We start from the raw sequence: 13,861 nt of genomic DNA, 5'->3' as shown, positions 1-13,861 counted from the left end.
TGTTCTGACACATTCCCAACAGCGTTTTACTCCTGGTTCATTTATTTTTCAAAATTCAAATGCACATTCTGTTTCTTTTCCATTATTATAATCGACAATTTTGCTGGACAAATTTTTCATCTAAAAAAAATAATTTGCTGCTCTATAATGTAAAACACCATGCTTGCATCCACAATTTTGTTTGATGTAAATATTTTAGTGCTTTTATTTTTTTTTTCAAATATTGGTAAATAATTCTTGTTTATTTGCTCTTCTCTATGAAGTTTCTTTTTATACATTTGTATTTTAATACATTTTGATCAGGTGATCTGTTAATAAGTGCTCTTCAATTTTCAAAGGCTTCATTTTGTATTGGGACACAAACAACAAAAACCTAATGCTTTGTTTAGTATGTACATGTATTAAAATCAAAGCATCACTAAGCCATATGTTAGAGGTCCTCAACATTTACCAATATACACTATTGTCACTATTTTCAGCATTCCTGAAATTTCTGTTATGATTCTCTATTTTCCCAATCATGTTGCTTTAACTGGACATACTTAAACAGATTACTCGTATTTTGCCATGTAATACATGCATTTAAACAAGTTGATAAGTTTTAATTGCAAAAAGTTCTCATTTATGATTCTTTGGCTTCTTTATGTAAAAAAAAATATTATTTTGTTTTACATCTGCAGTATATACTAATGTTTTTATACATTGATTTTTTTTTATCCAAATACCATACTAGTCATATCAAAATCTGTCCTCTTAGGTGATTTTTAGTTTTATAATTTATTGATCTATTGCATTGTTTCAAATGCACTACCAGTATTTTTTTCAACATGTAATATTACATGTTTGCTGGGTTTTTTTTTGTATTTTACCTATAAAACTACTGCCCTTTTATTAGTTATCAAGCTTTAAAATTGAACACATTGTATAATGTGAATGATTAAAACAGGAAAAATTGTTATTGAGGATTTTTATAAGTTCTAGAACAATAAAAAAAATTAGAAATTCCTTTATTTTGAATAAACAATTTATTTTTTATTAATTTAAAAAAAAAATATTTGATCTTCATTCTGTTTAATACAGATTGATCATAATTCAAATAGTTTCCACTGAATGCCAACTACAGTTTTATCATGATCTTTTAATTTAAGATACATGTAATATTGCTGACTAATTTGTTTATATTACAGCCAATTGTTTCTGTTTTTGTTCTGATATTATATAATTACCAATGTTCAATTATATTCCTGTTCACTTTTGAAAGCTACACAGACTGTTTTTCAGATGGTTTTCGGTCTTCCATACCTTATACCATCTCTGAATAAATTTGGTTTAACTGTTGATGATTGTTGTTCTACATATTTACTGGAATCATATTTAGCATTTCTCTCAAAATACATATTTTTCTCCTCCAAAAAAGTAAAAATCATGAAACCTTTTAATACGCTTCTCCCAATTGGGATGAGCTTAATCTTGATCAGGAATATTTCTAACTTATGGGTCAATGTCAAAGCAAACTTCTTTGAAATTCTTCTCATCCTATTGTCCATTATTTCAGCAGGACCCTTTGACAGGGTAACCATTTCAATGTTGTCTAGATATTAATGTACATGTACTAGTCCAAACATACCACTGGTATTAAATTTATGCAAGATCAACTCCCATTAGTACTTTCAGTACTTTGATTGATATGATTCTAACTATCTTTCACCTTATTTTTAAAGCTCTTAAAAAAGTTTAATTTGGGGGGCAAAAAAATGCATAAAACCACACATAGTTCTTTGATATGAATTAATAAAACAAAGCAATACAGTGAAACTGACCAATAAATTCACTTGAGTTGTTCTGGCAAACATTTCTGCGAAATATGTAGAAATACAGGATTGCTTTAGAAGTCATCCGTGGTCTCAAATCCATTTTCACCCCCCCCCCCCCCCCGTTAAAAAAAATACATTAAGTAATATAAAGATGAAATTAAGTAATAATGAAAAGTAAGTTGACCGATCAGTACACTAAAACCTAAATGTTCGAACTGCTTTTTTCTATATATATATTCTATAAACCGGTATATTCATTATCTGGAAACGACTTGGGGCCGAAATTGCTGGGTGGCGAAACGTCAAAGCATCGCTGTGACGTAGGTCGAACAGACGATAGACAGATGTGGGAAGAGGAAAGGAAGGTTTATTTCTATCCGTTTAGATAATTGCTCCCCGTGAAACAAAAGGTTTGTCATATCATATATTCTACAATGTAGTCTACTTCTTATGGTGGCATAGTTCTGCCACCACTTGTCAGATATCCATGTCGACTTGTCAGATCTTGATGTCGACTTGTCAGATAATTATGTCGACTTGTCATTTATTCACATGTTTGAAAAAGGTAACACTAAAACGTTTCCACGCCCAATTTGTGCCATCCAGTTGACATATATTTTTCTGACAAGTCGACATAAGGATCTGACAAGTCGACATAATCATCTGACAAGTCGACATCATTATTTGACAAGTCGACATAATTATATGACAAGTCGAAATTATTTTTTGTCAAGTCGACATAATATCTGACAAGTCAACATCATTATCTGACAAGTCAACATATAATATGAATGATAATTTTCTTTATTTTTTTTTCTGTCAATTTATTATGTTAACTTGTCAGATCATTATGTCGACTTGTCAGATAATTATGTTAACTTATCAGATCTTTATATCGGCTTGTCAGATAATTATGATGACAAGTTAATGACAGTTAGTGGCAATAACACGCTTTGACAACAAATTATTGAGTCTCTACTCAATACCATAATTTTCTGACAAGTCAACAAAAAGATCTGACAAGTTGACATAAATATCTGACAAGTCGACATAATCATCTGACAAGTCAATATAATTATCTGACAAGTGGTGGCAGATCCATGCCACCATAACTTCTTCCATATATCATGCCAGTGATAATATATGTGAGATGAAACGTGATATTTTTAAAAATCAACTTGAAATAAAATGGCTGACCCGGAAACAAACCTTCGAAATCGTGTCATTCATGTACATGTAAAGTGTTGAAGAAAAAAACTGTTGTAACTTAGTTCAGATAAGAGTATATATACGTTTAAAAAGTAATATACAGATGAAATTAATTGATAATGAAAACTAAGTTGACCGATTAATACATTAAAAACTAAATATTAGGTTTTATGGGGGGGGGGGGGTGGCATTTGTCTAAAAAAGTAAGTAACATTTAGTTTTTCTGTTGAAAGGCCAAAAGTTTATGAGAATACATTTATCAATGTCTTAATCGCTTACCAGAATTTGAAATAAAATATAGAAAAAAGTTATTGCCACTTAAACATTTGTTACATGTAAGAATATCTATACTACATTTTGTCTAACTAAAAAATGCCTGCACCAGAGTAACTGCTTACACTTTCAGTCTTCACGACAAATTTTTTTCAGCACATATGCCCTTCGGGCATGAAGACCCATCATTTTAACATGCCCAACTCAAAATTCTTATATTTACCAGTACATGTATGGTGCAACCAAAATAAATAAATAAAGGTTTTATATCAATTTATTTGTATTAGGGACAATGATTCAAATTCTTTCCAGCCCCCTCTCAATTTCAAGCTCTGTCATCTCCATGGGCGAGTTATTATTATTATTATTATTATAACATTTATATAGCGCTAAATATAATAAAATTACTCTAAAGCGCTTTACATAATAAGTTAAAACTACACAATGAGCATACACAAATAAAATTGAGTTATTATAGGCATATAAATCTATAAAAAGAGGTTTACATATAGAAAATAGGCTAAACAGTTTTTAAAATATTCATAAAACATTTTTAGCACAGATTAAAGACTGATGATCTATTTAAACTGATAAAAGGGTCAATTATAAAACGCTAATTTAAAAAGATGTGTCTTGAGTGACTTTTTAAAACTGGTCAGATTTTCTTCGAGTCTTAAAACTGCGGGAAGACTGTTCCAGAGTTCAGCTGCACTGACATCGAAACGCCGATTTCCATAAAATTTGGTACGTGCCTTGGGCTTAACCAGAAATCTCGAGTTCTCTGATCGAAGTGATCTTGATGGAAAATATACATCAATAAGGTTCTGAATGTATGCCGGTGACTTCTCTTGCAAAGCCTTGAAAACAGTCAAAACTAGTTTGTATTGAATTCGAAATTCCACTGGCAACCAATGAAGAGCAACCAGCACCGGTGTGATATGATCATGCTTCTTGGTTCTTGTTATTATTCTGGCAGCTGTATTTTGAATTCTCTGTAGCTTTGACAAGGAGCTGGAGCCCAACCCATACAGCAATTCGTTTCCGGGTTATCCGGGTTAAACACGGTAGTAAGGAAAATTAACTGTGTTCGAATGCACATTGGTCTATGTCTGGTTAAAAAAATGAGTAGATGTTAATTGCTACTTATAATTTTACTGTTCATGAAAAAGGACGGACAATACCTTGTAAACACATTAAATCAGGCCAAAAAAAAAATATGTGTGTTTCCGGTAACATGTCCCCCAAAATTAGGGTAGGTAGGTAGGCAATTACTTTTTTTTTTTTACTTGACTTTTTATTTTAACTTTTTTAGGTAAACTGTATGTGGAAACAGTCAGGCCTCTCACACCCATTTTTGGTACTGGGGCCAGGGCCAATGAATTGGGAAAAATGCGATGTTTTGATAAAAATTGGGAATTTTGTTTCTTACTTTATGCGTACAGTCCCCTGAACAGAAAACTAGGGTACCGGTATACTGATAGGATTTTTTAAAAATTAATAATTTTTTAAAAATTATTTTTAAAACTGGGAACATGTGCGTATAACAATAAGAAGGAAAAAAGTTTATTCATAGAGTGTGAAACAAATTTCTTAATGAAGATGTAAAATTTCCCAAAAGGTTTTTGTGTAATTACTATATATGTCAAATGGCAAAGAAACAGTTTATCAGATCTTTAAAAAAGTGATCTTATTTGTTTTAATATAAAATTTTAATTTATTTTTGTATTTATACCTTTTACAAATAAATGTTTTTTGATTGTGTAAGCTGAATGACAATATTTATAAAATCAGTCTCTGTACTTCTGTGTATTTGGGGTATTAGTCCAACCCTCTGACCCACTTACTACTGTTTTGTAGAGGACCAGTTTAGACAAACATTTTTATAATAATTTTAACATTTATTGCAGAATTATAAACTATTAACCGCTTATCAACCAACTGTTACATCAGGATTAAAAGTAATAAACATCGTTTTTCAATTAAACTGTCTCTGAGGAAGTTCTGGCCAAGTTACCAGAAACAGTTGACAATGCGGTAGTGTTGCAATTGCACGTCTTCACAGTGTTTTTATGACTGCTGAATATACATGATATATATTTAGAATAAATATGGTTTTCTTTTAGTTACATTATTTATTATTGTCAATCTACAATTGGAAAAAACATACTCAATTTTGGGGGAAAAGATGCCTTTTTCACGTTGGGAATTGGGCCGAATATCGAGAGGTCTGAAACTCTTATAAGCTCCTCTCCTCCCTCAAGAGACATATGAAGAAACATGATAGTGAGCCCCGACATGTGTGCCCTGTGTGTAACAAACCATTTTATAATAAATGGGAAATGGGAAATGACTCGTCATCTCAATCTGTTAATAGAACTCATTTAATGCCTCGAACGTCGATCCTTTGGCTTTGCTTGCTTCAAAATTATGAATTTCTCTGTGTAAATTCCCCACAGTCCAGTGCCCAGAAAAGCTATTTATTGCATTAATATCGAGTGAATGCAGACATTTTTTTAACTTAAACCCCATGACAACATGTGATGGATTCGGGTTGCGATACCGCCATGTTGTCGAGTATCTGCACGTGAAATCTTTCAAACGATTGAAAAGACATTTTTTATTCATTTGTTACAAGCGTCTTTTTAACTGTGCATGTTTTGAAGACTGTAGTTTTAGAACAAATTACGGTACATAATCCGGATTTGCAATAAAAAGTGCTAGGGTCGGGGCGTAAAATTAGGGTCAGTCGGGTTACCGGAAACACACCTATTTTTTTTTTTTGGCCTCATGTGTGCGCGCTAAAATTTAACACATTGCATGCTGTGCTAATTAAAAAAAGCAATTTTTGGAGGTTTCGCTTTCTGCCGCCATTTTTAAACTACCTGACCAAAGACAGACCAGAGACTCTCCGTTGGTTGGACCACCGTTTCATTTTAGTCCGACTAAAGTGAGTTCGATATCATTTTAGTCGAACTACCGCGACCGTGGTTTGTAATCGAACTTGCTCCATATCGCTTTATTCACTTTCTGTAATTTAGCAAACGTATATATACAATAGGTTTAACTAAACACTTCAATGATTACGATTGACGTTTATTTGACAAGTTGTACCGAGAATGTAGACTGCACAAAGCAAGTTACGCGAATACCTTGGGTACGATGGAAGAAATGGCAAGTAAACACATAGTACATTGACAGAAAATTTACACATGCCCTTCGGGCATGTAATTTGGCAATTTTTACATGCCCACCTGCAAATTTACTAGGCCCCGGGCATCGGACTCCCGGGTTATTTCGAAGACTGCACTTTTGGTATTTTAACAAGTGTAATATGATGTCCATAAACTATAATTGAATTTTACCTGATAAGTAATTATTGTAGAATTAATTAAAACCTACTTTCATTTTCAATATTTTAAAACCAGCCTAAAATAGCAAAAATGAGAGTATGGTGGTGGACATGTTTTGGGGGATCCAAGTCAGTGGGAGTTGTATCAAAATATATACTAGCAATGAAATGATATTGAATGATTATGTAAAGGGTGAATATATTTACTGGGAATTTACTTAGAGTATACATAGAAGGTAATACTTGATATTTACATTTTCAAATATGTTTCCTTATATGAACCTTTGAATAGCGAAAATGTTCAATAATGTGTGAACTTTTTCATGACATCGCAATGATAAAGGCGATGAATGTTCATTAAAAAATGTTTTATTTTTCCTAGACCGTTTTCCTATGCTACATGTACAAATAATACACATCAATAGTGATCATTAATAGAATGGTGAATATGGTAGGATGTTTTAATAAACTAAATTAATTAATTTAATACATTAATGTATTTGAATATATAATACTGAGAAGGAGGGGGCGGGGTCCTTGAAACAAATAATCGACATCATTCTATTTTGATAAGAGAAAATTTGTGGGATTACTGTGACAATCACTGTTCATATCGAACACACCCGATTTTATTTTTCCCATAATTCTTTGCAACGTGCTTGGCCGACCCTAACAATAGGCGCTAAGTTATACCCGGCCGAGCTGTCCAGCGATTAAGACGTGCTTAGTGTATGAAGGGGGTATCGTGTTAGAAGCCTGTGTGGCATGTTTTAGTTTCACAAGTTCAGCATTTGACGCGGACACGGATAGCTGACCGTGTGTCATATTGTTGATGTTGAGAAGATGATGATGTTATGGTGAAGTCGATGACGATGCGATGTTCATGTTGATGACGACGATGATGTTATGATGTCGATGACTACGATGATGATGATGGTCATGTCGATGATGATGGTGTAGATGATGTCGTTCATGGTGAAGTCGATGACGATGCGATGTTCATGTTGATGACGACGATGATGTTATGGTGATGATGACGACGACGATGATGATGGTCATGTCGATGAAGATGATGTAGATGATGTCGTTCATGGTGACGTCGGTGATGATTATGGTGACGAAACTACTATAGTTGTGGTTGTCCGTAGTTGGTCCAGGACTACAGCCCCGGAGATTAGGACACTCTTCTAATTTAATTTTGGTCATTTGTATAAACATCATATTTTTTCTTGTTGAGTGAAAGGTGTGTGAGTGTTTGTGTGGTTTAGTGTTTATATTTCTATCTTTTCTTTCTTTCTCTTATTTTTTTTGTTATTAAATTTTGTTAAATTTAAGATGTCTTGTTGTTGTTTGGAGTAGCCTCCGCTCATCCCGTTACAATTGGTGGCAGCGGTGGGATGAGTTGACTCCTCCAGATACTACAAGATATCTTTATAAGTGAACAGTTGCCAAGGTTTATTTTATTTTTCATTTTTTTGATCTTTTTTGTAGTACATGTAAGAGCAAGTGTAGGTCGTTGTTTCCTTTTCCCTTGGTGAGTACATTACGTTAGGCAGACTGTTTTGTTAAAAGTTGAGAAGTTAGTCCCTTTATGAGATAATTTTGAGGTAAGTTGGTCTGTCAGTCAATGCACCATGTCTACTGTCAAGGAGATGCTGGAGCTACTTGAAGTGGGGACCAAGATGGGGATGAAGGATGAAGCCCTTCAACAATTCGTGAAGGACGAACAGGCCAGAATGCGGGACGAACGTGAGAAACATAGAGTCGAGAGACAGGAGGAGAGAGACCAGGAGGAGAGAGACCGCGAATTCAAACTACAGATGGAGAAAGAGCGCGCCGCAAGAGAACATGATGAGCGAGAGCACGCCCGATTGAGAGAACATGATGAGCGAGAGTACGCCCGATTGATAGAAGAAAAGAGACATCAGCAAAAACTAGAAGAACTGGAACTTGATCACAAACTGCAACTCGAGAGATCTCACATGAAGCCGAGTGTTGTGACTAAAGAGGAGAAAGAAACTTCTCAAGTGATAAAAGGACCAAAACTTCCTCCGTTTGAGGATTCGAAAGACAACATTGACGCGTACATTCAAAGATTTGAGATATACGCAACAACGCAGAAATGGAATAAAGACACGTGGGGGACTCATCTTAGCGCATTACTCAAAGGAAAGGCACTGGATGTGTTCGCAAGACTCTCACCCGAAACAGCACTTGATTTCAACGAGTTGAAGAACGCCCTGTTGAAACGATTTGACATGACGGAGGACGGTTTCCGCAAGAAGTTCCGATTTTCAAAACCAGACGGAAGTGAAACTTTTATGCAATTTTCTACCAGACTGGACAGTTACCTTGAGCGGTGGATTCAGCTGTCTAAGACTAACAAGACATTCGACGATCTGAAGGACTTGTTCTTACGTGAACAGTTTTTATTGTGTTGCTCGAAAGAACTTGCCTTATTCCTAAAGGAGAGGATTCCTACTTCGATCCAAGACATGGCGCGATACGCGGACCAGTTTGCTGAGGCCAGAACAGTGACATCTTCTTCACTTACGCAAAAACCGCTCTTTGACAGACGACAGCAGTCCGATAGACAACCGCCGTACAAAGATTCCGTGCAACAAAACCAATCTGGAAATGCAGTGAAGTGTTATGAGTGCGGACGACAAGGACATAAAGCCTTTAACTGCAACTTCCGCAAAAGTCCGAATAACAGGCCGTTTAATTCGAGCGAGAAACAAGAAACAACACCGAAACATACTTACCCTAGTGATTTTCAACGTGGGTCGTACAATAATGGGAACCATGGATATCCAGGACGCGGTAGAGGTCGCCAAGGAGCCGCGAGTGTCGTCGAGAAACATGGAAACTTACCGTGTGTTGGTGATTCGGTTGCTTTCTGTGAAACGGAAATGCCAGTTGTGAAAGGATGTGTTGGCAATAAACTAGTGACTGTGCTAAGAGACACAGGTTGTAGTGGTGCCGTTATTCGTAGAGAACTGGTAAACGATGATCAACTAACAGGGACATCTCAACGATGCAAGTTAGCAGACGGTCGTATTATTGATTCAGATGTGGCTAGAATTGATGTCGATACTCCTTACTTTACCGGAAGTGTTGATGCTTGGTGCTTTGATTCGCCTTCGTACGATCTTATTCTTGGTAATATTCGTGGAGTAAGGAAACCACATGAACCAAATCCAGCCTGGATTCATTCCGTTGAAAACATAGCAGCTGTTGAAACGCGTGCGCAACTGAAAAAAAAACAGTCTCCATACAAACCATTGAAAGTACCGGAAGCAATACGGGATGTATCGCCGGAGGATATCTTACAAGAACAACGAAACGACGAGACACTGAAAAAGTTATGGAGCTTAGCTGAGAGTGGACAGCTTAAACATTTCAGTGACGGCGGATTTTCAAAAATGTGTGAACGGAAGCAAATGTTGTTCAGAGAATTTTGCAGTCCCAAAGTGTCCAGTGGAAAACTTTTCCGACAGTTAATCGTTCCCCGGAAATACAGAACTATCGTTATGAAGATAGCACATGAAACGCTGATGGGTGGTCATCTGGGATCAAAGAAAACAACCGACAGAGTAGTGTCCGAATTTTACTGGCCAGGAATTCAGTCAGACATTAGACGGTTTTGCAGATCATGTGACGTGTGTCAGCGGACTATTCCAAAAGGAAAAGTACCTGCAGTACCGTTAGGACAAATGCCGCTAATTACAGAAGCGTTTCAACGAGTAGCAGTTGATCTTATAGGCCCTTTCCAACCAGTTACCGACAAAGGGAATCGTTACATTCTGACGCTTGTCGATTACGCAACCCGTTATCCCGAGGCTATTCCACTTCCTGGAATTGAGACAGAGCGAGTAGCGGAGGCACTGGTAGACATCTTTAGTAGATTAGGAGTTCCGATCGAGATGCTAACAGATCAAGGATCGCAATTCACATCGGACGTAATGAAAGAAGTGAGCCGTCTGTTGTCATTTAAACGGATTACTACTACTCCGTATCACCCCATGTGTAATGGACTCGTCGAGAAGTTCAATGGTACGTTGAAACAGATGCTAAAGAGGATGTGTGCTGAGCGACCAAGAGACTGGGATAAGTACATCAACCCATTACTCTTTGCATACCGTGAAGTACCACAGGAGAGCCTTGGTTTTTCGCCGTTTGATCTTCTCTATGGACGTACTGTTCGTGGTCCGATGACAATTCTTAAAGAACTTTGGACAAAGGAAATTCCTGACGAGGACGTTAAGACAACGTATCAATACGTACTTGACTTACGCACACGATTGGAAGAAACATGTGACATAGCTCGCCAAAACTTGGAGAAAGCTTCAAAACGTCAGCGCAAGTACTACAACAGGAAAACGCAAGGTCGTCAGATGAAAGAGGGAGACACAGTACTGGTTCTTCTACCGACAAAGTCAAACAAACTCCTCATGCAATGGAAGGGACCTTATAGTGTAATACAGAAGATAGGATATATGGACTACAAGATCGATATGGGAGGCAAGCTGAAAACTTTCCACGCAAATCTTCTTAAGAAGTATGTTGAACGAGATACATTGAACTGTGGTGTTTTGTCAACATGTGCAATTTCACTCATAGACTTTAGTGACCTAGATGATGATGAACAACAGGACTCTATTCTTATGCCACCTGTTACTCAAACCGAAACAGCAAAGGACATAAAGTTTGCAGACAGACTAACACCAGATCAGTTGGAAACTGCTAAATCACTGTGTGATTCGTTCTCAGATGTATTTACGGATATACCTGGAATGACGAACTTAGTGGAGCATAAGATTGTTGTGACATCGTCTGAACCTGTGCGTGTGAAACCATATCCAATTCCGTTCAGTACAGAGAAAACAATTACAGAAGAAGTTCAGAAAATGCTACAGTTGAATGTGATTGAGCCATCATCTTCCCCTTATTCAGCTCCAGTTGTCATAGCTCGGAAGAAAGATGGAACGAATCGATTTTGCATTGATTATAGACGACTGAACTGTGCTACGGTATTTGATGCAGAACCAATGCCCAGTCCAGAAAGCATATTTTCCAAAATGACCGGAAAGAAGTTTGTGTCAAAGATAGACTTAAGCAAAGGATACTGGCAAGTACCGATGGCTGACGAGAGTAAGCCGCTTACAGCCTTTTCCACACCATCCGGATTGTACCAATTCAGGACAATGCCGTTTGGTCTTGTAAACGCGCCGGCAACATTTAGTCGTATGATGAGAAAACTACTTCAAGGTATGAACGGCGTAGAAAACTTTATCGATGATGTCATTGTTTTTACAGATACCTTTGAAGAACATCTACACATACTGAAGACTGTGTTCGAACGACTCAGAGATGCGGGACTTGCGGCCAGACCGACAAAATGTTTCATCGGATTTGACAAGATTGACTGTTTGGGACATATGGTGGGCAACAAGTGTCTAGAACCAGAACAGGACAAGATTGATGCAGTCAGAAATGCGCCAATACCACAAACCAAGAAACAGGTTCGTGCCTTCCTAGGCTTAGCAGGATTCTACAGAAAGTTTATTCCGAATTTCTCTGCGATAGCCATTCCACTTTCTGATCTTACGAAGAAGGGCCAACCAAATAAAGTTATTTGGACTGAAAGTCAGCAACGAGCTTTTGATACATTGAAACACATGTTATCAGAAAGGCCAATATTGAAGTTGCCAGAATTTAATGAAACCTTCATTTTACGCACGGACGCTGCAGATGATGGGATAGGTGCCGTGCTGTTACAGATGGAGGATGACGAGAAACTACCCGTAGCGTACGCCAGTAGGAAACTTCAACCAAGAGAAAAGGCATACGCTGTTATCGAGACGGAGTGTTTGGCGGTAGTGTGGGGAATACAGAAGTTCCACCAGTACCTTTATGGGCGCGAGTTTCTACTTGAAACTGATCACCAACCCCTGACCTACCTTAACAAAGCAAAGACAGAGAACTCCAGACTGATGCGTTGGGCTTTGCAGCTTCAGCCATACCGCTTTAGGATCATTGCGATCAAAGGAAGCGACAATGTGGGTGCGGATTACCTGAGTCGTCAGTGAGATGTATAGTAGACAGTACAGGTATGTATATAGGTTTTATAGTAAATACGTGAGAATTTTCAAAATTTAGTGATTGTTTATTTGAAATTGCAGGACAATTTTTTAAGGGGGGAGGTGTGTGACAATCACTGTTCATATCGAACACACCCGATTTTATTTTTCCCATAATTCTTTGCAACGTGCTTGGCCGACCCTAACAATAGGCGCTAAGTTATACCCGGCCGAGCTGTCCAGCGATTAAGACGTGCTTAGTGTATGAAGGGGGTATCGTGTTAGAAGCCTGTGTGGCATGTTTTAGTTTCACAAGTTCAGCATTTGACGCGGACACGGATAGCTGACCGTGTGTCATATTGTTGATGTTGAGAAGATGATGATGTTATGGTGAAGTCGATGACGATGCGATGTTCATGTTGATGACGACGATGATGTTATGATGTCGATGACTACGATGATGATGATGGTCATGTCGATGATGATGGTGTAGATGATGTCGTTCATGGTGAAGTCGATGACGATGCGATGTTCATGTTGATGACGACGATGATGTTATGGTGATGATGACGACGACGATGATGATGGTCATGTCGATGAAGATGATGTAGATGATGTCGTTCATGGTGACGTCGGTGATGATTATGGTGACGAAACTACTATAGTTGTGGTTGTCCGTAGTTGGTCCAGGACTACAGCCCCGGAGATTCGGACACTCTTCTAATTTAATTTTGGTCATTTGTATAAACATCATATTTTTTCTTGTTGAGTGAAAGGTGTGTGAGTGTTTGTGTGGTTTAGTGTTTATATTTCTATCTTTTCTTTCTTTCTCTTATTTTTTTTGTTATTAAATTTTGTTAAATTTAAGATGTCTTGTTGTTGTTTGGAGTAGCCTCCGCTCATCCCGTTACAATTACAAAATTAAATGAATTGACCTTCTATGTGCTTTAATAAAAAATCATATATTTATGCATACATATAATATTCTTTAGATTGACTTGTGAACCTAAACATTTCTCTAACTTCAAACGTGCATTATAGCTTGATTATGTAACAGTAGTTTATTTTCAAAACAGCATGACCACGTGTGATAATTCAAAACACTTTATTAATATAAATAAAATGAGTTTTTG

General features: G+C 37.0%; 1 protein-coding gene across 1 annotated transcript; it reads left to right on the top strand.

Annotated features, from left to right (window-relative positions):
* Positions 1–8,279: 8,279 nt before the first annotated feature.
* LOC128171870 (uncharacterized) lies at positions 8,280–12,737 on the top strand. Its single transcript, XM_052837645.1, has one exon. The coding sequence runs from the start codon at positions 8,280–8,282 to the stop codon at positions 12,735–12,737; it is 4,458 nt and encodes a 1,485-aa protein (XP_052693605.1).
* The last annotated feature ends 1,124 nt before the right edge of the window (positions 12,738–13,861 follow it).

This window comes from Crassostrea angulata, chromosome 2, assembly GCF_025612915.1.
Source record: "Crassostrea angulata isolate pt1a10 chromosome 2, ASM2561291v2, whole genome shotgun sequence".
NCBI classification, from domain to species: Eukaryota; Metazoa; Mollusca; class Bivalvia; order Ostreida; family Ostreidae; genus Magallana; species Magallana angulata.
Note: the sequence above shows the minus strand (reverse complement) of the source record. Positions and strands in the feature narration are given on the sequence as shown.